General features: G+C 40.6%; 1 protein-coding gene across 3 annotated transcripts in view; it reads right to left on the bottom strand.

The window, feature by feature from the left end:
- LOC131682539 (transient receptor potential-gamma protein) overlaps positions 1-27,217 on the bottom strand; it is a 526,333-nt gene that overhangs the window by 39,003 nt on the left and 460,113 nt on the right. For all 3 annotated transcript variants that reach the window (XM_058964097.1, XM_058964098.1, XM_058964099.1), the window contains exons 7-15: positions 21,896-22,026; positions 21,575-21,812; positions 21,357-21,499; positions 20,488-20,677; positions 20,244-20,426; positions 12,639-12,750; positions 12,343-12,465; positions 12,059-12,202; positions 11,576-11,715 (exon numbers count right to left, since the gene is read on the bottom strand). In XM_058964097.1, coding sequence (XP_058820080.1) covers positions 11,576-11,715; positions 12,059-12,202; positions 12,343-12,465; positions 12,639-12,750; positions 20,244-20,426; positions 20,488-20,677; positions 21,357-21,499; positions 21,575-21,812; positions 21,896-22,026 — 1,404 coding nt within the window. The remainder of the gene's footprint in view (positions 1-11,575; positions 11,716-12,058; positions 12,203-12,342; positions 12,466-12,638; positions 12,751-20,243; positions 20,427-20,487; positions 20,678-21,356; positions 21,500-21,574; positions 21,813-21,895; positions 22,027-27,217) is intronic.

The raw sequence follows: 27,217 nt of genomic DNA, 5'->3' as shown, positions 1-27,217 counted from the left end.
CTTAAGGTCATTCGCCTCTTCGGGTTAGAAAAATCTCTTATGAAATATTTCTAACCCTATGTGCGGGGTCGGGACTCGAACCCAGGTGCGCTGCGTACAAGGCAATCAATTTACCAACTACGCTACGCCCACCCCCACGATCAGAGGTTCTTATTTATTTCCTGTTCTAACCAGTGTTGCTAACAGAGCGAGAAGCCAACACATCCTCCTCGTTCGCCAGCGAGCGCGAGACTCACACTGTATGCTCCCTACTGTTGTACACACGTTTTCGAAGAACTCTCAAATATGTGACGATCAGCACGAGCGGCAACAGTGCCTTCGCTATAGGCTCGTGTGTCACTCGCACTCTTGTCGGCTCGCTAGATATCAGCTCTAACGGCGAGTGGGTTCCCATGATGCGACTCCTCGGCTGCGAGTTTTCACTGCATGCCACCCACTACCGTGTGCTAAGCACTCTTTACAGCTCTGAAGGTGTTTATTAGAACAGCTCGAATACACTATTTTAGCAACTGGGAGCGCTCGTAAAGGAGCGAGCATTCTGATGAAATCCTAGAACAATGCAAGCAAAAACTAACTAAACTAACAGTGCGCGAATTCGCATTAAATTGTCATTGCATACATACGTTATCTGTCTATTCAGGTTTATAAAGGTCGTATTTAAAGAACAAATTAAACATATTGTTTTTCATATTTTTTTTTAAAAATATGTAAACAAATTATAAATGCGGTGTCTTAAAAAAAACTTGTCTTTTAAGGGGCGTCTACTATAAAGTGCTCAAACTGAAAGTAATTTTGTTATACGATTTTGATGGCAAGGTGACAATGGACCTCTTTTTAAGGTTTATGTATATATTCATTATGAATGAAAAATTTTCAGTCAGGCAAAGCCACACATACGAGCGTTCGAAGAGAAGACGTTCAACCATTTCCATGTCTAGGAATGCCGCGGAGGACATGATAACTTTTGATACAATTGTCTGAAATAGGAAATTCAATAAGATTTTTAAAACATAGACTTGTAGTTACTCGATGAACCAAAAACTATATAGAACAGTTGGAATTTAGAAAAATGGCATAAGAAAAACCGAAAAATAAAATTCGTTCACTTTTCTTCAAAATAACGAGAAAGATTTTTGAATTCCATTTTCCCTTAGTTCATCGACTACACATGTTATGCATTCTCACAAAAAATCAAAAATTCGTTGAATGGTTTTTGAGTTATCGGCAATTTGAAAAATGCGGCTTCGAGAAAGATGCTAATAAAGTTGCCGATAGACTGAAATCGTTGAAACGCATGGTTGTTTAGAACAAAGAAGATCAGTGTGGCCACCGACATTGCACTGGGCTTTTCTAGAGGTTCAATACTAACAATTAAACGAATAAAAAATATTAATGTTTTTTATCCACTACACCAGGCAACCCCTTAACCTTCCGGAAGTCACGCTCTGAAAATCACTGCTCTGAAAATCTAGCGAAATCGTCTTAGAGCAACAGCGGCTGCTCGTTCAGTGGGCCATAAGCGCGACTTCCGGAGGGTTAAGGAAATAATACCACATATTCCATAAAAGTTCATGCTGGCTAATGGGTTTGCATTTTTGTACCGATTATACACTTCTGAGCAGAAGTGAAGGGCGTATATTACGCACTTCTGGACAGAAGCGAAGCATGTATATGATATCCGGCAATAAAATCTAAAACTTTTTAAGGATAGTTTCTTTTTGGAACAATGAAAATTGGAAACACGAATTTAATATAATTTATTGGAAAAAGTAATCTGCTTCTACCAATTTTACTGAGATGGTAAATAGAATAAAGTTCCGTCCCACTAATATATAGTAAATTATCGTGAGTAATTATTTGAACAATATTGTGCACCCTTTTTTTTCCTCAAGAAGAATCAGTATTACCGAAAACAATGTTGTTCAGTCACGTTCAAATTTCAATTAGTACAGATTTATAAAACTTTGGTATATACTTGTTGAAATGATCTAAACCTAAGATTATGTGTATGAATAAGAGAAGCAAGTGAATCACGATAGTAGGAATTAATTCAGAGATATTTCATTTCTTTAGGCATTTTAATTTTCATTTAAATTCAGCATTTTCAAAATTTTCACTTTCAGCATTCCACCAAGACGCTCAAAGAGAAACTATTTGCATTTAAAGTTTGATTTTAATAATTACCTTAACTATTCTTTACATTTTGACTACTAATTCTATAATTTATCATCCCACATCCATGCTTTTTGTCAAATTTAAATATTGAATCATCCTTTATACTATTTAATTACCATTGAAAATAATTTTATACTTAATTCGGCAAAACAACCCATTCGGGAAACTACCAATCGGCAAAATAAACCCGTTAATTCGTTATCTGGGAAAAGCCAGCGTGATTTCAATACTAGTATTGCGTGTGGCACAAAACTCGCTTCGAACCGTATTACGCACTTTACATTCTACTAAAAAAAATATCTCATACACTGGTCAGTTCGACTGGCCTGTCTATGAGAGTACCATCTCTATAACTTCAAATACATGTGTTTTGACAGCTCGCAGTTTTCAGTAGCAGATTGATTACTCACATTTTTAAAGTGCAGAGTTCAGGTTAGTGGAAAGTGCGCATAATCATTCACTAGAGATTTCTTCTAATATAGTCCGCTGGCTGTATCAATTTAGGACTGTGAACGAATGTTTTAGAATATATAACGCATAGCGTACTTTTCTTACAGCTGATAGATTTGCTCTGAGTCCGTCGTAATTTGGAGGACAAGGACAGCGTATATTGGAATTGGTCACGAAATATTCAATAAAATAAGTCCTTATGTTTAGAAATTCACTTTATGACGGTAGTCGATCTCCTACATACATATTCTATAGAAGCCAATGTTTGTTAATGGGTTTGAATTTTTGTAGTGAACCGCATTAAATAGGTTTATCTCGAAACCATGTATTTAATTCGAATATGCGATTCATTTAACACAAAATATACCAAGAATGGTAATAGCTGTATACTACCCATGATCGCATATTTGTCCCGATTTCTTTGGGATTTCCTATCTTTATGGAACTGACCTGCAATCATAGGCAGTATAAGTTATAGAGAATTTTATAAATCTTGTGAAATGAAACCGCTCATTTTAGTTTACTACAACAGGCCGCGGATTTGAAGTTCGAAGATGATGTCGTGAAGGGGTCAACGCAAGCCGCCATTTTGAATTTTGGAATGATAAAAATATGAACCAATTCAGAAACTATCCACTGAAAATATAAATTCGTAAATGTAAAAAAAAGATCGTACAATGCACGAGTTCATTCGTCGTTTTCTGCAACGAAGTATTTTCGTGCATTGTAAATAATAAATTTCGTTAATTTCATTTACAAATTTTATTTTTTTTTTAAATTTTGCATATTAAGTGTACAATTATTTTTCGTGAATGAAAAGAAATGTTTCGTTATTTAAAAAAAGGTTTGTGTGTATTACTAACGATTTCGTTGTTTGCACGAATTTATTTTCGTTCATCTTAGAAGAGTTTTCGTGTTCAATTAAAAATAAGTTTTTTCATACGATCTTTTAAGATCGATGTATGACAATGCCATTTTATAATTAAATTTTGAAATTTTTAATTAAAGGGATTTCAAACAGCTCACCACTATTGAGTACTAGATTGATTGCGGTATTTTTGTTCGTGACAATCATGAAAAATGTTTATGAAAATTAGATTCATTCTTATAGTAATTATTTAATTCGATATTTTATGAAAATTATCTGAGCGATTTATGCATATATTTTTTCAGTGACATATTTAACAATAAAAACTGTTCTTGTCAATTCATTATCCCACAAAAAATCTCAAACTTCAATGTAGGTATATTTGACCAAAAAACTAATTATTTTAAAAAGTGCATATATGCAACATTGAGGGGAATTATATATTTGACATGTTAAGGTTCCACATATTTAAAAGTGTCAATCCAAGCGATCTTGCAGTTTTTTTTTTAAAAATTTACGTTTTAACGCAACTGCATTTCATTCGGATGCGTTTATGACTTCGTTGTACAACGAGTGAACCGATGAATCGTGAATTTCCCATTTCCTTTTCCGTTATACCAGTGTCATATCAACATCAATGCGGACGATAAATCAGCTTCCATCAACGTAAATGTCCGTCAACGCCAGGTCATCGTTCCATCAAGATAAGTAGAATGCGTCGCTCGTTCACACTTCCCGTACGTCAAAGCATTCCGTGCTGTTGATGTTGTGTGTGAATACCTCCATTTAACTGCATATAACTAATTTTGACGTTCCCATGACGTGCTGTACCGGTGACGAAAGCCAGACGTATTGTGCAAATCGATCTTTAAACAGCCGCGGCTTAGACTTTGTACATAAAATATCCGAAAAAATTCATTTTCATACATTCTTGGTTTTCAACGAAGAACGAAATGCGAGTGGGAGCGAGAGCGCTAGCGACTGCAAGAGTGCGAGTGAAGGCGAACGCGTTTAAGAGTGCGAGAGGATACGAGTGGGTTAAAGAGCGCGTGTGGCTACGAGTGGGAGCATGGGCGAGTGGTAGCAGCAGTAGGCAGTGTGGCCACTTTTGAATGAGGTCAGATCCGTAGATTTTGAGTTTTCCCGCCAGAATCCAATTTTTAACGTAAATTTGGATTCTTTTTCAATCCCGATTGATGTAGCGTTTTGTTATCTTGGATTTAGTTTTTAACTTTCTCGTGTTAATAAAAAGCTGAATTGGAGCCCTGGGGCGTTTTTTCAGCAACTTCACTTAACCCTCCGGCACTCGCGCGAATGGCTCCCCGAATGAGCAAGGAAGAAAATTTCGTTAGAGTTTCGGAAGAAGTTGCACAAAATACAACGACGCGAGTGCCGGAGGGTTAATAATTTTCAGTTTTAGATCAGGAAATAGTTGATATTTTGTCTTTGGAATTCACTCAGATACAGGCCCAATTAAATGAAAACCGCGTAAATTTCAAGTTCCGCGTAAATGAAAACCGCACAAATTTCAAAATACGCGTAAAAAACCGCGCAAAAAACCGCGTAAAAAAACCTGAGTGTATTAATCAGTTTTTCTGTTTACATTTGAATTATCAAGTTATGAAACAACATAAGTATGGTTAAAATATTCTCTCTATAAGGTCAGTTACATTTCTATGTATTATCGCGAATAATTAAAAAAAAGTCACTTCCTGATTTGATTTGCATATTATACTTTTCACATAAAAGAACTAACAACGACTCTGTTTTATAGGTTCAAGGGCCGTACAGCTGTGCTGCAGAATCTCAATAGCTGGTATATGCGAGAAACCGAAAATATGGAGGTTCAATTTCTGAGAAATAATTGACTTTAGGAAGAACTCACATCAGCATATTTGCGATCTTTAGAAAACAATAGATCAGCGACATGAATGGCAGATCCCGGCTGACCAAGATATTACGAATATGGACACTGAGTGATCTAGCTCGGACATTTAAGGAATCTTATGACCAAACAACATGCTCGATGTCTTGGTAACTCTTGCCATACACGCATATTTCACTATCAGTGATTCTAATATGAAAGAGATGTGCATAGTGTGTATAACCAGCGAACGTAGATGATGCAGACTCCTGCGAAAATTCTCTTCCATGGACGTGTATTCTATGCAGAACGTGTAATCTGAATGTGAGAGAAACACATGTAAAGGAATTAATCCTTTGCGCACGTGGCTGAAGGGATATCCCAGAATTCGATTTCGGGCAATATACAAACAACGTAACTGTATTCGTTCCACGTTGATAATACAAGTGTTTGTGGCTGAACTGAAACACAGCTCCCATACTCAGTTACAGAGAATATAGTTATTTGATACAATCTTTTTAAGTTTCATAGGTAAACACCATGCCAAGATCAAATTAATGCGCGAATAAAATTAATTCCTTGCTGACATCTAGTCTAACGATATCGGATCCGGATGTATATTTTTCAAATGCATTATGAATCAAACTGCCCTTCGGGTACTTAAATGCGAAACTTCAGCGATCATTCTATCCTTTATTAGAAGTTGAAGTTGAGCTGGACCATGCTTCATTGAAAACCAGCTCAATTTCCTTCTTGGGGAACTCGATACGCGAATTTCCAGCCAGAGTTCAAAAATGTTCAAATATACCTTGCATTGTTTTTCGCAAATCTGTAGCTTTGTGACAGAAACCACGGCTTATAGAAACAACAATTTATACAAATAGTTATTTAAAATTGTACGAACTTATACGAATAGTTACTTAGAACTAACGGTGAAGTTTATTCCAGATAACAATTGCTACAGAATCGTATGGTCCTTTATTGGCCACGAATACACAAACCAGTCGCTCTTTATTGCGTATGCTAGTTGAATTTTCGCCGAAAACAGCGTAGGAAAATCATTTGTACCTTTCCCGTTGCGAAAGGCAAATTGAATTTTGATAACAAGCCGTTTACCTTCATCCAATTGTCTGGGTGTAGTGTAATGCAATCGACCGATACAAATTGTGGTCGAATGGTGGTTATATATGAATAACAATGTTACATGTCTCCTTTCGCGTGGACCAATGCCTTTCTGCAGAAATCAGTTGTATGAATTCAACTATCGACTCTTTGTCGGATCATCAGATACTTCAAAAATTGAGTTTGATTCTGTTAAGACCATTATTTTCGCATGACACTAGTGCATCTGGGAATTCATCGTTAAATGGGAGTAAATTATGTAATTCCGCGGAGACATGTCACGCACAATTTTCTGCATATGAACGGAGTACTGGCATACCTTTCCAAAGTTTATCTCGTCGAACTACTTCGTGTGCTCGAAAAAAAACTTGTTTGAAGAAATCCAATCATCGTTTCGTTGGCATGACATTCTTGCCTAAGGCTATGTTCCAATTTTGAGCGAAAAAGGCTCACCTATTTCTCGAGTGCGGGATCTGCACCAACGACATCCAGGTTCACAACTGAACAGAACTTTAGTTGTTTTCTTTTCCTGCAAACTAGCTACATACCCGGTTATTTGTAGTCTGCTGTACTTTATAAGCCTTTCATGTTTGCATACCAGTTGATAATCAATTTCCGTCAACGACCGCACCTCATATCTGAATAGAGCAACAGGGAGTATCAGCGATATGTATGAAAAGAGTTTTGTGTGTGTCCATAGGCTGCGGGACTTTAGTTGAATACGTAAATCGTAGAAGATGCCATTTACAGCAGCAATCCGCTTTTTCCCGACGACTGTCACTAATGTCACTAGTCTTCCAAGATATATGAACTCGTGGACAACCTATTGCTGCCTCCATTTCTATCTCGGAACTACCGTGCTGGCGATCTGGTTCTCTATCAACTACAATTTATTTTATTTTACCAGAGTTTATACTCAGACCGATATTGGTAGCCTCTCTTTTAAAAGGCAAAAAACCTCTTCCACTGCTCTACGGTCGACTACAATGGTGTCTAAGTCACCCAGAAACCAAGAAGCATGCGGGATCTTTTAATGGTAGTTGTGTTCCTTTCGCACAGCTGTTCTTGGCATCGCACTTTCAATCAGTCTTCAACAATAAATCAGAAAGTGCATTGCTCAGCTTCAGTACAGCAAGCGTCACAGACGAGTCGGATTTTTAATAGCCAAAGATGTAGCTTGTTTTTAACCTAAACTATTCAATTTGTCGGGAAGTCAAGCTCAAACATTATCTGAGACCACATCTGATTTTATTGCACTGAATCATGGACTACCTTAAATTCCACAAACAGATGATAAGTTCACAAGTTGTATTCCCAAAATATAGGGTTAGTCTTCTAAAGAGCAATTATTAAAATCGAGAGCCCTTACCTAGTTGTATTGGTTCGTATTGGTGTAAAAAATTTAATATTGAATTTCCGGATATAAATATAGATAGATACCTACAGATATCCTAACAACTTCTTCGAACATGTTTTTAGAGTTGGTTTCAGTAACTGCACAAATTTGAACAAGATTTTCTGGTTCCACAAAATATCCCAATGTTTGTTTCAGCTTCAGTCTTCTGACCTATAATACTAATCCGATTCTCTTGATGCGAATAATCTGTTGAGTTTGTCGGTGATCTGTCACACTATCGTAAGAAACAAAATACAGTTCAGTTACTGGGTCCGATAACAGTTTATGAATTTGTTTATCATCGAAGAAATTATTCACGTTTTCAACCCAGAGTTAATATTGGCTCAAAGGTACCAATAGTATTCCCCATTTGCCTTCATGAGAGAAAGCCCTCATCGTCCATGAACGAACTATACGAAATTTAATTTAAATGTTCTAGATTGAATACCAGTCAAATTTTGTAGAAATATAATTCGGGATTCTTGTGTATTCCTACTCAAATTCATCAACCGATTACGATTCGATTAGCTTCTGAATTCAAAACATGCATGATTGCCTATTTGATGTCATGAAATCGAATACGTATTATTTTTACTAAACTTCCGTAGAATTCTGAAGAAATTTTGAAAATTCCGTAGATTTCACGAGTTAATCCGTAGATCCGTAGAAAGGACAGAAATCCGTAGATCTACGGGAAAATCCGTAGGGTTAGCCACCCTGAGTAGGAGCGAGCGCCAGTGGGTGGGTGCGAACGAAAGAGTGGGTTTCAATATGTGCAATTTGAGTTGCTTTTGGCCGCCTGGCACTCGCAGAAATTCTACCCGGCTGGGGAGTGAACGAAAGAAAAGCATGCATGGAGAACACTCGGATACGAGTGTTGGGCGCAATGAGAACACGCGAATGAGAAATACAAGAGTTATTTTTACGCGTTCAGCAACACTGGTTCTAACGGGTTGCTGTTGTAAATCCGTCTTCATCGGTATTTTATTCTTTATTGGTGATGCTAGTCGTTGGTTTGGGAGCGGCTGTCGTGGTCGTTGTACCTGCATTATTGGTTAATTGGGTCGTTGTTTTTGGTTTATCTGAAGCTGTCGGTGGCTGCTTGTTCGAGTTGGCTGTAGTAGACGACTTTTGACTAGTTGCTTCGACGCATGTTTTTCCGTAGTGGTCTGTATGGTTACAGAATTGGCATGTTGGTGTCTGCCCGGGATATGTTATTAGCGTTGTTTGCTTATAGGTCACGCCTTCCTTCGGTGATTTGCATTCGATAGTCATATAAGAAGGTATTGGTTTAGTCACTCGCATCCTCACAATACGAACACCGGGAATGCCAGTGAAAAAATTTCTCCAGGTGTCATTCGTAATAGATTCTATTTCTCCATATTGCGACATGATTCGTTTGATGTAGTCATCCCTAGTGCGCGGGGCCAAATCATGGATACGCACGTCCACCATGTCGTATTCCATATGCATATGATTCTGGTGTTATTAAATTCGACCTCGTGTTGCATGTTGTTCTTTGCAATGAAGTTTTCGGCCTGTGCTAAGCTTCTAAACGTGATCAAAACACAGTTTTTACGTGGTGTAGCTGAATGTACGTAACTTCAGCGAGTTTAAGCTCCATTTTAACCTTAACTAACTGTTCCACTTCCTGAACTGTCGGTCTAACACGAGTTTTATTAAAGTCGATCGAAATCGTGTTATCCCGTAACAGGAATCCTGATTCACTCCGCAGCCGGGGGCAACGATACAATTTGTTTATGCACTGATATAGAACAAAAGCTGGCTTGATTCACTGGTGCTTATAGCCTGCTATAGCGTAGCGATTTTTTTGCTTCTGCTTCGTGCGAGGTCAGAAGAAAGATCGAACTCGAGGATGATGTTTATTATGACTGTGTGACGTTCGATTTTTAAAACAATGCTGAGAGTTCTTGATGAACAAAAGGGTAACGCAAAATTGCAAAATAATCCTCTGGAAACTTTTGGGCGAACTCCGAATTATCTGAACGAAGACCTGGAATTCGTCTCCATAACCGATGTGCAACCCTCAATAGAAGGTGAAGAAGTTTTCCTTTTCTTTCTAGTAATTACTTTCGATAATAATCCAGCAGTTGCGAAGACTGGAAGTTCAATAAATAAAAAAAAAATCTATTTCATATTGGCGAAATTTGAAGACAACCTCATGACTGGTAATATTTTTACCCCTAACAAGTCTGATCTTATTTTTGTTTCGATCATAGAAATTTTACCCATGGGGTCATTTGCTACTTCATTCCGGTTAGAAAATTTTCTTTTAAAAATTCTCTATTCCTATATCCGGGCTTGGGAATCGAACCCAGATCTGGTCTTCTGATTGAGTACAAATATATATTTGATATCAAATATGCAGTATTTTAGAATTTTTGCTGTTCTATATATATATATATATATATATATATATATATATATATATATATATATATATATATATATATATATATATATATATACACATACACAAGGCATTAATCATAAATTACGTAATGCTTTTAGGGGGGAGGGGGTTCGAAAAAGTGTTACATGTTGTGACATGTGGGGGAGGGGGAGTAAGCTAGAACGTTACGTAACATATATTCACTGAAGAAAAAAAAATTCTTGAGGGATTTGTTACGTAATAGGGGATGGAGGATAATTTGTGACAATTTATTACATGATGGGAGGGGGTAGTCAATATTGAGAAATTTTAGTGTTGCGTAATTTATGAATGGTCCCCAAGATATTGCTATTTAAATTGCATTCTCAAATAATTTTTTGTCGAAAATGTACTTGTCAAAATTTTAGTTTCTGCTGAAAATCCGGACCCCCTTCAGAATTCCACGCCCGGAAGGAAACACCCCGACCCACCCCCTCTCGGTGGCCCTCCATAGAAGTGGTGATAGCACACCACATTCGCAGACACTCAGTTAACTTATCTCTACTTGTCATAACGATGAGCACATATGTTGGTTGCTAAGTATTGCGTGTATCGTCCTCGGCACGGAGAAGCACCTTGATATGAGAACCCCTGTTTTCTGTTGCCTCTTACGACATGGGAGCAGAAACCCATTAGATCAATACGTTGCTGAAATACTTCGGGAGATTTTAGCCAGCTGGATATCACAAGGCTTCAGAAACAATTTCGAATTCAGCGGATATAGATGATTCAACAACATGATAAGCATCTTCATCAATATGCAGTAGCGATGAGCACTGATCAGTACGATGGATTACGATAGATTATGTACGAAAATAGACATGTGGGTGTCAATTCAACAAATTGTATATCAAGATGCTGTGGATTGTGCTCAGAAAAGCTAAAGTACTACTCTATTTGAATTATAATTATCTTCAAGATGAACCGTAGTTCGCACTTCAAAGACCTTCCACAGTCTTTTAAAATTTTCTATCTATATCTTTAGCAGCAAGAAAAACAGCTTCGTTTTTGGTTAGAATTTTGGTTAAATAAAAAGGTGATGCCACATTATCAACTGTAACTTTTATAGTACTATGACATGGGACCAACAACATTATTTCGACCGGTTAGCGATCATCGAATTCCACTGATTTTGCTTCCGAAGCTTAAATAAAATCCTTTCCGAATTTTCAAATTGTTATTCCTCACCGATACCTAAATGCAATCTTGATAGCACTAAACCGTATGTTGCAACCTAACAGCACTCACCTCGAAGTAGGAAACCACCCGCAGCGCCACCGTCGCCACATACAGCGAGTTAGTCACGAAATCTATCACATTCCACATATCGTTCACGTATTCCTGCAGGCCGACATCCCACAGCTGCTTCACTTCGCTCCAAATCAGTCCTATCCGTCCCCAGTTGTAGAAGCATTCGTCGGTGCGATCCAGTTCGTGATGCGCCAACCGTGTGAAACGTGACCAGATGGAGTGTATAAAGTAGAGAAAACGACCGACGTTAGAGTCGAATTAGTTAGAAACCAATGTTCGATAGTTGAACAGGTAAAACCGAATGGAGCAAAAAGTTTTAATTAAATTTTCACTGATTTAATTTCGTTTCCGTTGCACATTTCCGCTTTCACAACAAACTGGGCCGAGTTTCGGTTTTGTGTGGTTATCTATTCTTCTTTTTCATTTTTTTTTGTGGGTTGATTTCTTTCTCCTACTAGATACTAATCCTGCTTCACTTACCGCTAACCCAGGACAAAATGAGCCACTCGACCAGCGTGGGACTCGCTCCCCTTTTCGTAGGCACTTCATCGTGGGGGCTCAGCTCGGCACCCCACACTCCACCAATCACAGTTTCGATACGCTGCGAAGCCAACATTAGCAGAACTGAACGTGGAGAGTTATCGAATTAGTTAAAAATGTAACTACGGTTTCGGAGCGATAAATTACAACGGACTTATCTCCATTGGAATTTGTACATGATGGAGACGCATGGTGCTCTTCACATCCCAGCCAGAAATACTCACATAAAAAGGTGAAATACGATGCACTGTGGCAAATGAACTTTATAAAAGGTTTCCTCATCGTCTGGCCGAACGTTGAGTGCGGTGCGATAATGTAGGAAAAGGAGAACAGTGGGAATAGGATACCTGGAAAGAGTTGAAAGTGATTTTTTTTCTTCTTCCTCATCATCGGTAACATTAGCAGCATCCCGCGGAAACCATAATTCGCATCCTAATTGAGGCGAAAATTACAATTTCTTTCTATTATACATATTAAGTATACCGTGAGACCGGGGGTATACCACCGAGACACCTCCTACCTATTCGTACTATCTCCAGCGCTTGCAAGGCCATGTTTTTCCTTCGGAAGCCCGGAAGCCCTTCGTACCAGATACTGGCCAGCAGCTGCTGCACGTTGGGATGGGATACGAACTGGAACGAGAAAAGGTTAGAAACGGAGTCAGTCAGTGGCGAAAGACGGAGCAAAAGGGTAATGGAATCACTTCTTTCAATTGGGTTTGTTTGCTTGCGTACTGTGTCACCGAGATTTGTGCTGTCGTCTTTTCGTTCCTCTCTGGCGCCCGGTTTGGTTCAACATACATATATAAAGAGGGAATCGTTCAGTTGAGTGTGTCCACTGGGGAGTAGAATCTCCCGATGAAATCAACACCTTCTTATTTAAGTAAAAATGAAAAGCAAATGCGAAAATGGTGGAATAGAAGTGGTGATGGGGGTTTTAAAAAGTACCACGAGGATTTAAGTTAAGCTCCTTTCCGGTTTGAGGTGAACATCCGGCTGGAATCGTGAATGTATGTTGTTTCGATGTCGAGCATTTCCTTTACTCATCTATTGAATAAGTTTCTCCTTTGAACATAGATTACCTGTCTTGAAAGGGTGATGTCGCAAATTTACCACAACAAAGCCAGGTTTCATTTTAAAGATTTCATTTCGTGCTGTACTTTCAAACAACTATTTTTTCTTAAATTTTCCTTCTTTACCTAACATCTGTATACTTAAAAATTTTATACTAGTTCGAATGACGAAAGGCCAAAGCTCGTAAGAAATGAAAAATAACTTTATCAGTGATAGTCTACTTTCATTTGCTCTGCTGAATGATTCTATTCATCATTTTTCTCATTGTTTTCGCGCTTCTACAAATGAAGTTTTGATTCTTCTTCTGGCTTCTGTCTTTTTTGCCATTTTCCTAATTGAAATTTATGTTTTTCCATAATTAAAAGTTTCTATAGCGATAGCAAGACGATTGAAACGTGGAAAGTAAAGTCTTGGTGCTACTATCTCGCAACGGATATTTGATCTTTTGTTTCGACAGTCGATTCTTGACGTGCAGGACAATTGCGGGGCATTTGCAACGGTCTTTCGGACGCTAAGAATTCATGCGGAATGCAGCTATCGCTATTGTGATATATTTTACTTGATAGCTGACATAAAAAAACATAATATTCACTTGGTAAGAATGTTTTGATGATAAATTGTAAATCAGTGTCCGGTTGTCAAATTTGGTTCGTTCCTTTTGACTCCTTAAAATTTCGTTATTTTGTTTAAAGTACATAGTTAAAGTCTCACACACTCGGGTGCATTTAATATGACATATTGTCATATGTATCCAGTTTGGGTATTATTTCGGCCACAAGTCTAAAAATTTAGTGTTACTCCAAACGGACCTGCATAATTAACTTTTTCCAAATTTTTAACATTTATGCGTTACCTGAAATATCGCTGTCAATCAGTAGGCTTTGAGCATGTTTTGGTAGTAGTACTCGGAAAAAATCCGTTCCTAAATTCGTGAAGTTCGCGAACTGAACGATTTACGAGAACCGTTACCAAGTTCCTGAAAATATGAACAATACACCTCGTATTCATGAAACTCATGAAATAATGCCGGAGCCGGAATTTCATGGAGAGTTAGGGGTCCCACCAGCCCCCTCCCCTTTGATGAATTTTTATGACAATTTTGGACATATTTCACTAAAACTGGGTCCCAGTTTATGCATGGGTCTTAAAAACTTTATTTTTTGTTCTTATTCGAAGGTCCCCCGGTGACTGGTGGCGTGGACATATTGGCCAACCTTTCGATTTGCATCAATTTATTGTTCACAGAAACTTCAATAACTAATTAAACAATGAAGCGAGTACAAGCACGCAGCCAGAAGAAAAATATTAGTGTCCAAAACAAATGCCAAAAATGATGTTTCGATATACACTGAAATTTTTTATGTAACTTTTTTACGACTTACTGGTGGTATCCAACGAGCAAAACAGATCGAAATGGTGAGTTAAAAATTATATTCAAGCACGGGATTTCGCACGGATTTCACGCAAAATTTCGCATGGAATATCGCACGGAACTTCACGAGGACTTCCGCACAAAGTTTTGTAAGGAACATCGTACGAAAGTACGCGTAGAATTTCGCGCGGAACTTCGCACGGAATTTCGCACGGAATTTCACACAGAATTTCGGATAGAATTTTGCCTGAAATCCGTGCGAAGTTCCGGTAAAAATCCCGTACGAGATTCCGTGCGAAGTTCCGTGCGAAGTTCCGCGCGAAATTCTATGCGTAATTTCGTGCTATATTCCGTGCGAAACTCCGTGCGGAAGTCCGCGCAAAGTTCCTTGTGACATTCCATGCGAAATTCCGCACGAAATTCCGTGTCCCCAAATTTGGCACAGAATCTCGCACATGATTTTGCTCGCAATTTCGTACGGAATTTTGAATTTCGCACGGCATTTCGCCCGGAATTTCTTGCGGAAATTCTCGCGGAATTTTGCACAGAATTTCGAAAGGAATTTCGCGGGGAATTTCGCACGGAATTTTACACGAAATTTGTTTACGATTTCGCACGTAATTCTGCGAGGAGATTGGGACGAACTTTCACACGGAATTTCGCACGGAGTTTTGCGGGGAGTTATGCGCGGAAATTCGCACAGAATTTCGCGCAAAATTTCGCACGGAATTTCACACGGAATTTGGCGCGGAATTTCGCTCGGAATTTCGCACGGAATTTCACACAGAATTTCGCACGGAATTTCGCACGGAATTTCACACGGAATTTCGCACGGAATTTCACACGGAATTTCGCACGGAATTTCGCACGGTATTTAGCGCGGAATTTCTCACGTAAGTACGCACGGAATTTCGCGCGAAATTTCGCACGGAATTTCACACGGAATTTGGCACGGAATTTCGCGCGGAGTTTTGCACGAAATTTCACACGGAATTTCGCGCGAAATTTCGAACGGAATTTCGCGCGAAATTTCGAACCGAATTTCGCTCGGAATTTCGCACGGAATTTCACACGGAATTTCGCACGGAATTTCGCACGGCATTTAGCGCGGAATTTCTCACGTAGGTACGCACGGAATTTCGCGCGAAATTTCGCACGGAATTTCCACGGAATTTGACGCGGAATTTCGCGCGGAGTTTCGCACGAAATTTCACACGGAATTGCGCGTGAAATTTCGAACTGAATTTCGCGCTGAATTTCGCGCGGAATTTCGCACGGAATTTCGCACTGGATGTCGTGGAATTTCGCGTAAAATTTCGCATGGAATTTCGCACAGAATTTCGCACGGAATTTCGCACAGAATCTCACACGGAATTTCGCACGGAATTTCGCACGAAATTTCGCACGGAATTTCGCACGGAATTTCGCACGGAATTTCGCACGGAATTTCGCGCGGAATTTCGCACGAAATTTTGCACGAAATTTCGCACGGAATTTCGAACGCAATTTCGCACGGATTTTCGCACGGAATTTCACACGGAATTTCGAGCGAAATTTCGCCCGAAATTTTGCACAGAATTTCGCACGGAATTTCGCACGGGATGTCGTGGAATTTCGCGTAAAATTTCGCATGGAATTTCGCACAGCATTTCGCACGGAATTTCGCATGGAATTTCGCACGGAATTTCGCACGGAATTTCACATAGATTTCGCTTGGAATTACGAACGGAATTTCTCGCGGAATTTCACACGGAATTTCGCACGGAACTTTGCGCGGAATTTCGCACGGGATTTAGCACGGAATTTCGCAGGGGATGTCGTGGAATTTCGCGTGAAATTTCGCACGGAATTTCGCACGGAATTTCGCACGGAATTTCACACGGAATTTGGCACGGAATTTCGCGCGGAGTTTTGCACGAAATTTCACACGGAATTTCGCGCGAAATTTCGAACGGAATTTCGCGCGAAATTTCGAACCGAATTTCGCTCGGAATTTCGCACGGAATTTCACACGGAATTTCGCACGGAATTTCACACGGAATTTCGCACGGAATTTCGCACGGCATTTAGCGCGGAATTTCTCACGTAGGTACGCGCGGAATTTCGCACGGAATTTTGCGTGGAATTTCGCACGGGATGTCGTGGAATTTCGCTTGGAATTTCGCCCGGAATTTCCCACGGAATTTCGAACGCAATTTCGCACGGATTTTCGCACGGAATTTTACACGGAATTTCGAGCGAAATTTCGCCCGAAATTTTGCACAGAATTTCGCACAGGATTTCACACGGAATTTCGCGCGAAATTTAGCACGGAATTTCGCACGGAATTTTGCGCGGAATTTTGCACGGAACTTTGCGCGGAATTTCGCACGGGATTTAGCACGGAATTTCGCAGGGGATGTCGTGGAATTTCGCGTGAAATTTCGCGTGAAATTTCGCACGGAATTTCGCACGGAATTTCGCACGGAATTTCGCACGAAATTTCCCACGGAATTTCGCACGGAATTTCGCACGGAATTCCGCGCGGAATTTCGCACGGAATTTTGCGTGGAATTGCACGGGATGTCGTGGAATTTCGCTTGGAATTTCGCCCGGAATTTCCCACGGAATTTCGAACGCAATTTCGCACGGATTTTCGCACGGAATTTCACACGGAATTTAGAGCGAAATTTCGCCCGAAATTTTGCACAGAATTTCGCACAGGATTTCGCACGGAATTTCGCGCGAAATTTAGCACGGAATTTCGAACGCAATTTCGCACGGATTTTCGCACGGAATTTTAAACGGAATTTCGAGCGAAATTTCGCACGAAATTTTGCACAGAATTTCGCACAGGATTTCGCACGGAATTTCGCGCGGAATTTCGCACGAAATTTCGCACGGAATTCCGCGCGGAATTTCGCACGGGATGTCGTGGAATTTCGCGCGGAATTTCGCACGGAATTTCGCACGGAATTTCGCACGGAATTTCGCTCGGAATTTCGCGCGGAATCTCGCAAGGAATTTCGCTCGGAATTTCGCTCGGAATTTCAAGCGGAATTTCGCACGAAATTTCGCACGGTATTTCGCTCGGAATTTCGCACGAAATTCCGCGCGGAATGTCCACCGGAATTTCGCACGAAATTTTGCGCGGGATTTCGCTCGGAATTTTGCACGGAATTTCGAGCGGAATTTTGCACGGAATTTCGCCTGGAATTTCGCGCGAAATTTCGCACGGAATTTCGCATGTAATTTCGCACGGAATTTCGCACGGAATTTCGAGCGGAATTTTGCACGGAATTTCGCACAAAATTTCGCATGGAATTGCACGCGGAATTTCGCACGGAATTTCGCACGGGATGTCGTGGAATTTCGCGTGTAATTTCGCATGGAGTTTCGCATGGAATTTCGCACAGAATTTCGCACGAAATTTTGCACGGAATTCCGCGCGGAATTTCACACGGAATTTCGCACGGAATTTCGCACGGAATTCCGCGCGGAATTTCGCACGAAATTTAGCACGGAATTTCGAACGCAATTTCGCACGGAATTTTACACGGAATTTCGAGCGAAATTTCGCACGGAATTTCGAGCGAAATTTCGCACGAAATTTTGCACAGAATTTCGCACAGGATTTCGCACGGAATTTCGCGCGGAATTTCGCACGGGATTTCGCACGGGATGTCGTGGAATTTCGTACGGAATTTCGCACGGAATTTCAAGCGGAATTTCAAGCGGAATTTCGCACAGAATTTCGCACAGAATTTCGCACGGTATTTCGCTCGGAATTTCGCACAGAATTTCGCACAGAATTTCGCACAGAATTTCGCACGAAATTTCGCACGGAATTTCGCACGAAATTTCGCACGGAATTTCGAGCAGAATTTCGCACGGAATTTCGCACGGAATTGCACGCGGAATTTCGCACGGAATTTCGCACGGGATGTCGTGGAATTTCGCGTGTAATTTTGCATGGAATTTCGCACGGAATTTCGCACGAAATTTCGCACGGAATTTCGAGCGGAATTTTGCACGGAATTGCGCACAAAATTTCGCACGGAATTGCACGCGGAATTTCGCACGGAATTTCGCACGGGATGTCGTGGAATTTCGCGTGTAATTTCACATGGAATTTCGCACAGAATTTCGCACAGAATTTCGAGCGGAATTTTGCGCGGAATTTCGCGCGGAATTTCGCGCGGAATTTCTCGCGGAATTTCACACGGAATTTCGCACGGAACTTCGAGCTGAATTTTTCGCGGAATTTCGCACGGATTTTCGAGCGGAATTTCGCACGGAATTTCAAGCGGAATTTCGCACAGAATTTCGCTCGGAATTTCGCGCGGAATTGCGCACGGAACTTCGAACTGAATTTTTCGCGGAATTTCGCACGGAATTTCGCACGAAATTTTGCGCGGGATTTCGCACGGAATTTTGCACGGAACTTTGCGCGAAATTTCGCATGCAATTTCGAGCGGAATTTCGCACGGAATTTCGCACGGAATTTCGAGCGGAATTTCGCACGGAATTTCAAGCGGAATTTCGCACGGAATTTCGCACGGAATTTCGCTCGGAATTTCGCTCGGAGTTTCGAGCGGAATTTCGCACGGAATTTCAAGCGGAATTTCGCACGGAATTCCGCGCGGAATTTCACACGTTATTTTGCGCGGAATTTCGCACGGAATTTCGCACGGAACTTTACGCGAAATTTCGCACGGAATTTCGAGCGGAATTTTGCACGGAATTTCGCGCGGAATCTCGCGCGGAATTTCGCACGGAGTTTCGCACAAAATTTCGCACGGAATTTCGCAAGGATTTTCGCACGGAATATCGCACGGAATTTCGCCCGGAATTTCGCGCGGAATTTCGCGCGGAATTTCGCACGGAATTTCGCACAAAATTTCGCACGGAATTTCGCAAGGATTTTCGCACGGAATATCGCACGGAATTTCGCCCGGAATTTCGCGCGGAATTTCGCGCGGAATTTCGCACGGAATTTCGCACAAAATTTCGCACAGAATTTCGCAAGGATTTTCGCACGGAATATCGCACGGAGTTTCGCACGGAATTTCGTACGGGATGTCGTGGAATTCCGCATGTAATTTCGCATGGAATTTCGCATGGAATTTCGCACAGAATTTCGCACAAAATATCCCACAATATTTCGCACGAAATTTCGCACGGAATTCCGCGCGGAATTTCGCACGGAATTTTGCGCGGAATTTCGCACTGGATGTCGTGGAATTTCGCTTGGAATTTCGCGCGGAACTTCGCACGGAACTTCGCACGGAATTTCGCACGGAATCTCGCGCGGAATTTCGCATGGAATTTCGCGCGGATAATTTTTACACGATAAAACGTACCAAAATTGTACATCAGTGCAGTAGTATACTCTGCTCCTACAATTAAGTGAAATCTGTTTTGGGTAATAGTAGCTGCCCATTCCGAGAGCCATTCGTGCGACTTCCGGAGAGCCAAAGACAAAGAATTTAATAGTGTGCAACTTCTGGACAAACAGGATCATTACCGTATCAGAATGAAGCTTGTCATAATTATAGTTTCTATCCATGTCCTGATAAAAATATATCTTCAAACAATGTCAACGCGAGAAATTTGAAAGAAACATGTTTGAAGTAAAAATCAGAATTTGAAAGATTTGTCTTAAAAAACGTCGTTATTTAGTTTTCACAAGCGCAATTACCTTTTTCTGTCTTAATTTCACCGCCAGCTTCAGTCGGTTCAGATGCATCCGATCACCGTGCTCGAAGGCCGGCCCGGTTGGGTCATGGTTCAACAGCACCTCCAGCTCGTGTGATGACCGGGTATGGTCCAACAAAGCAGTAGCAAAATCCTGACACTGACGTCTAAGCTCCTGATATTCATTCTGTTGTAACAGTCGTAAGTTAATAATGTAAATTCAATCTAATTTTGTTTCAAACTGCAACCTTAAATTCGTGCTCGAGAAAGCTCAACCGACGCAGCTCCCAACTCAACTCGAACGCCGTCAGAATGGGATCCTTGGATGACAGGGCCACCAGCGATGGGCTGGCAAGGGCGCGGTAAGCGTTGATCCGAGACCGAGAATGCCGCAGGGAGTCTTCCTGTCGTGATGTGACGCAATCGTCGCAGCCGCATCTAACGAAAAGAAAAAAATTGGAAAATAAAATCAATCGAATAAAAAAAACCGTCAGTCGGTGTTACGACGGGGACATAACAGGAAACGAAACATCAATCAATAATCGGAAAACAACCGGTGGGACATGGTATTATTTGCCCCCTTTTTACGGGTGAAGGTAAATAGCACGGGGCACGACATACCCGAGGCGACAACCGAAGATGCTGGTGGACCATGTATTGATCCGCAAGAGAAAGGAGGCAACAATGAAGCATGACAAAAGTTTCCCTTTGGGAACGTGCCAGTGAAGTGTCTTTTTGCGGAAGTTTTTATTTTTGGTAAGTTGAAACGTAAATTGGAACAAGCAAGAGGGATAACGCTCAACCACAGATAACAGACATTTGGCTTCGACCTGCAACTGTCATTTTATTTTTTGGTTTAACAAATGTTGGTGAATGGCGCAATGCACTGCAGCACAACTGTCAAATACGTGTAGCAAACCGTTTAATTAATGGCAATTGTGATACACTGATTTAAAACGTTTAACGATTTGAAAGTTTACACAGATTTTAAAGTAAATTTTGTTCTAGGCTAAATATCTGTTATCTGTCTGTTATTAATCCAACAATATTTCACAACCTTTTAGAAGCATTTTTTTTTTAATTTTTAGCAGAAGTTTGATTAATTGTTTGAACTTACCGCACATCGTGTGGCATCGGTAGCGTAGCACCTCGATCCAGTAAAATTTTAATGATTTCGTAGTTATCCCTGTGTGCCGCCAAAATTAATGGCGTAATATCCGGTGTGAAGGTCGCCGTGTCCGGATGTAATGCTTCCCAGCTCTGTAAAAAACAGAAAAACAAACAACCGCATTCGGATTAGAAATGCTTTCTATCTTACACACAGATGGAACTTACATGCGGATCCCCATTCTTGTGGGAGCTATCTTCGTGATCCAGCAGTACCTCAACCGCTTCGACAAATTCCTCCGAGATGGCGTGCAGTAGGGCATCTTTCGTGTCCACCCGATGATTGATGAGCAGTTCCACCATCTCCAGATTCTCGTTGTCGATGGCCATCAGCAGGGCGGACCGGCCGAGCGGATCGACACAGTTGATGTTGATGTGTCCCTCCGCTTCGACCTTTTCCAGTATTCTAGTGGTGAGGGGGAGGGAAAACACATTCAGTCAAGTCATCAAACAGCTGTAACCAAAATACAATAACCGACGGTGACATACCGTCGTGTGCTGGCCACATCGCCACGTTCGACCGCGAGCAGGAATTTCTTCTCATCCAGCGACAGGGCCGCAATCTCCTGGTGCGGTCGGACCACATTTTCCTCCTCCATCATGCCGTGGATGCTGTGTCTCTGCGGGGATAAAACATCATATAGCATAAGTGGTGCGGGGAATAAAATGGATCATCTGTTTACTGGCACACATTCGTTGCCTTGCTTGTGGGGTGGTAGAGTTGCGGATTTGTTTGGGCGTTGATGTTGCTCGGGTGTCCGATTTCACAAATGACATCAACATATTGAGTCGCAAAAAAAAACCATGGAAAAAAGAGTCCACTCAATCGTGCGAAGGGAAAGCTAGTTTTATGAGGCGAACAATTTCAATTAGTGCCGTCGTTTGCAGAACGATTCGCGTTAATTTGTACCACAAAAGCTTATGAATGTTTTGTCATCATAAGTCGGTCGCTCGTAAAACTGATCATCGGTTGGAAAAAGTCGTAAAATTTGCGCCCAATTCAAAGCTAAATTGGGAACATTTCAGTGGTTTCCGTTGAGAAATGTTTAGATTTTATAGCGGTCCAAGCAATCTATGCTAGGTTTGTGAAAACAGACGCAAATTCTCAGTACCATTGATAACTGTTACCTCTGATTTGCTGGCAAATGGAACCATAAAACGAACAGTGGGAAGCGGAGGTCTAGAATAAGCTGCTTTGGCAAAAAATAACATGCCTTGTCGGAAAGCTAAAAGCGTGTAAAAAGAGGAAGCTGTAAAAGCTGTTCGATGCGACTACGACGCCACCGCCGCTTTTGAACGAATCCTAGAAGGCATTGCTTGAAGGGGCTTGCTGCTAGGTATTCACAAAAAGCAGAGACCGTGACATTCGTGCCTTCAACGTAGGTATTAGTTCTTGAGCGAGAAAATTTCATCACCGTGCCAGAGATGCTTAAATAATGTTTAACGAAACTTGCTGATAGTTATCAAATCATAAATGTCCTATCATCTGTTTTGGTTTTATTGTGAAAATTCCTTTAAGAGTGTTGGTGGATCATGCGTTTAATTACTCTTAAATTTTCTGTGTTTTTCACATTTAACGACATTCAATTAGCTAAAGATTAATAAGTAGGGAAAGTTCTGAAAATTTTAGAGCCATAGTACTCAAGTGAGAGCAAAATTTACAAATCGGCAAGCTAGAAGGGGCAGGGTCATTAGAAACAGGCTTAAAATTCTACAGACTAATCTTTTGTCTTCTACTGGCAAGAGTCGAGCTTAGGCAGTGTTATTACGAATCACTTAAGTCTACCAACATGTCTCACGGCAAAGACAGACTTGTCCCTCTTTAGCATGAGAACCTACTGTCTTTTTCAGAATTATATTTTAGTTCGTTTTAACCGATTTGGCCACTAGAGCACTCAAATTTTGCTCTCGGTCATTTGGCCTAATGCTGTTTGGTTACGTTCGTTATTTTTACTTTTCCCAACGATTTTATTTTGTCCATTAGGGCCGAGAATCGTCCGGCGGCTTAGGGGCTGGTGATGGATAACGACAATTGTTAGCCTGCTGCTTAAAGCAACTGCAAATCGATAAAAAAATTCCACAGGCGAAAGTCATCCTTATTGATCGCTCGAGAATAAATTATGTTTGTCGATGCGTTCGTTTGTTTTGTTTACTGGTTTCTGTCCATGGTCCCATTCGGACGTATGAATTTTTGAACAGATTAACGGAATTAGACAAAAATAAAATATAAACATGATATAATCAATACCGCACGGCATTCATTCGTTTGAAATTGCAATCTGTTTATTTATTTTTGTTTTTCAACATTTGGCGTTGTTAATCCAAACATTGTGTGGAAATTGTCCTTCTTTTAAACATGAACTGTTATTTCTATAACCTTTGCCTTCTGCTGCTTGTTTAGTTTGCCTTCTCTCTTGCTCGTGTTTGCATCCATGTCGTCTTAGCTAGACCTTTGATTTTTGCTGTTAGATGTTTGGTGTTTTTCATGCTTTCGAGTGACTCTGGTATAGCAGTCTTCTTTTTTGTTTATTACTTCCCTAGATATGTTAACTATTGGTTTGGGGATACCGTGGAATATTGTTTGTCTGGCATTTATTTTTTGGCTGGCTGTCTTAGGTGTGTCAACAGATGTAGAAGGCTGTTTGTAAGGGCATAGCCAAAAAAATTTTTTTGAATTCTCAAAAGCCCCTCCTCTCATATTGTGACAAATGTCAATGTAAACTCAGATGCCAAATTTCACATCATTTGGACAATACTAGACTCCCGCCCACTTCGCTTGAAATTTTTGAAATTGGTAATGTGGAGGAAACATATATTAAATGCTATAACTTTTGAAGTAGCAATTAGAAAATTATCTTTTTACGGGAAATAACCTTAGTATTTGAATATTCCTGCTTTTAGAAAAATACGGAAAAGTGTGGTACTGGGTCAATTTGCCCCCAAAATCCTCTATTTTTAAGAATTTTTCTGCTCCTTGATGCAAATGATACATATTTTACGGTTTTTCTAATGTGAAAAAATCTGAGAAATCTTTTTGTCTTTTGTCCGAATACGAGAAGTTGGGGGTATAGGGCCTTTTGTCATTCATATTACATTTTATTCTTTTCTCGGGCATATATCTCTATTATTCTTCAATCAATTTTCATAAAATGTACCTTGTTGAATGTGTAAAATTCTTGCCTTTGAAAATTCAATAAAAAAAATTTTGCGATGCCCTACTGTTTGTGTGTGTGTTAGTTGTAGTGGATGAGCTTTCGTTGGTTGTTTTGGCGCATGGCTTACCATTGTGCGCCATCTGGTTACAGAACTGACACGTGGGCGTCTGCCCAGGGTATGTGCATAGCATTCTTTGGATGTAGTTAAAACCTTGAGATGAACTGCCCTCGAAGGTCAAGTAAGAAGATATAGGTTGGTTCCGCCGTATTCGTACCACCCGAACACCATTGAGAATGCCAAAGACAAAGTTTCTACAAGTATCATTTGTGACGGATTCTACTTCTCCATATCTCGACACGAATTTTGCAATATAATCCGTACTAGTACGTGGTTCCGAATCGTGTAGACGAATTTTCGTAAGATCATTGTTTATACACACGAGGATCTTGGTTTTGACATTTTCGTATTCGACGTCATGTCGCATGCTGTTCTTCACTACGAAGCTTTCTGACACGGATAAGGAGTTGTACGTTATTATTATTACATTCGTCATATGATAAAGCTGTATAATGTGATACTTTTGTGAGCACAAGTTCCTTTTTCACCTCAATCAACTGTTCCACCTTGCACACTGTAGAACTACGACAAGTCTGCTATGTTATGGAAAAAGCGCACTTTGTTTGTATGTTGTGCAACATGTTCCTAATTGCAGCAAAATAATGAAAACAAGAGCTGTGCCATTCGTCGAGAACTGGGTAGTTGGACAGTTCTGTTTTAGGGTGGAATGGCAAACAAAGAGGCATTTGCAACTTGTTAGACTGTTTGTGCAAGTTAGCAAAGGTTCTGATTAGTTTCACAACTGTTATTTATGTTTGCATACTTAACACATTTGGCCAGCTCTATAGTTACTTAGTTGCAGAATCAGTTTAAAAACCCGTGGAAAAACTTTTCAAATATATCCAACGATAAAAAATATTGTGTAGCAGTTGTGCAACATTTAAAACTTTCGACAAGTTACAATTGCTACTTGGGAAAAGTTATACATAGTTCCACTCTTTTGTTATCTAATACATATATTTTTCCAGCTAGTATAATTCACGGGAAATAACATTTTTTAAATTGAAAACTTATAACGTTTCAATATGGGGTCCCGTTTCAAAGTTTCTGCTGAGATATTTTCTTAGTTTCCAAAAGCGAATAACTTTTGTCGTACTGATCAAAATCGTTATATTTTTACACTATCTGATCGGAAATATGTGCACGTAGGGCGATGAGCCTATTTTGGCACCATTAGGGAGACGGTCGCACTGTTTTTTGAACAGCTTTAAAAGAAGCTATATTACTTATAACCGTTCTCAGAATAAAGTATCAGTGTACTGTTTCTTAAACATCTATATAATGCTTATTTAGCAGAATTGTCTCAATTTTCAGCACAAATGAAAATAAATGTTCTATTCTGTGCGTCTATTCCCACCCAACGATCCAATTATCACCTCATGGGTGTGCCGATTTCCACCTTATCGAACAACAATCTAGTTGAAACGCAATGCCACATATTCCATTTGCGTCGATTCTAACTAGGTATCCAGATCATGGACGCCAACGCGTGATTTGTAAAACGAATCATTCTGCTTTTTTCAGCCGATCAAAGCACATGAAAGAAACTCATGTAACCGAACGTTACAGGAATCAAGCTACATTTTTGTGGCTATTTACAATGAATCAAAAGAATATTCAAGGTGCTTAATTTATACCCAAAACATATACAAAACAAGTACACCGTACATACCAAATACACAAAACCACACCGGTGTGACTTGCTGCTGAAAAGGCCCGATTGGAAAGGGGATCGTCAGTAGGCCTATCAAGGTCGAACACTCGGAAACAGGGTAGTAACCGCCATCAATTAGTCACCGTTGGCCAATTTCATACAGGCGAGCGAGTGCGTAAGACGTGTTTCAATTAAAAAAATCAGTGAGTGACTTAAATAGAGCAACCAAGTGTCATCGCCATTCAGAACCTTTTGATACCCTTTTGATACCTACTATAATTTGGGAAGTTGCGAACTCCCGGAGACACACCGCACACGCATCGGCCTAGGTGACTTGACGGTCACCTACGTCTAACAGTAAAGGACCAGCCTTCAGCCCTCTGGTCGCCAACGAAAACCAGGGACAAAGACTCTCGGGCAAATGCCCTAATTACCAAGGAGAGCAACCCTTCTCGGTCTGGTAAAAGTCGGTCTCGTCCGTCGCCAACCGATCACGCCAATGAAGGAAGCGCCTGTTGAACACCTCGCCCAGAACGGCTTTCTGGACCGCCATTTTACCCACCACTCCAGCAACCCTAAACCCAAGTCATCGCCATCTTGCAGGAAGTTCATCGTGTCAACAGCTATTTCGGACCAAAACCGATCAGCGAGCGCTCGCTGGTCCATCTAGCTGGCAAAATAGTCTACAATTCGGTACGTACCAGTGACTAGTGAACCCACCAGTGATACGCAAACACCACACACCACCATACAATAAACTTACGGACTTTAAGAAACTTGAGTGTTTTATATACCACCAGATCCGCGAAATCCCTCCAGTTTGCCCAGTAGCGCGCCGACCCTGCGACTAAGTCCGAGTCACGTGCTGCTGAAGCTTGTCGGTT

This window comes from Topomyia yanbarensis, chromosome 2 (genome assembly GCF_030247195.1).
Source record: "Topomyia yanbarensis strain Yona2022 chromosome 2, ASM3024719v1, whole genome shotgun sequence".
Lineage (NCBI taxonomy): Eukaryota > Metazoa > Arthropoda > Insecta > Diptera > Culicidae > Topomyia > Topomyia yanbarensis.
This window is presented reverse-complemented; position numbering and strand designations above follow the sequence as displayed.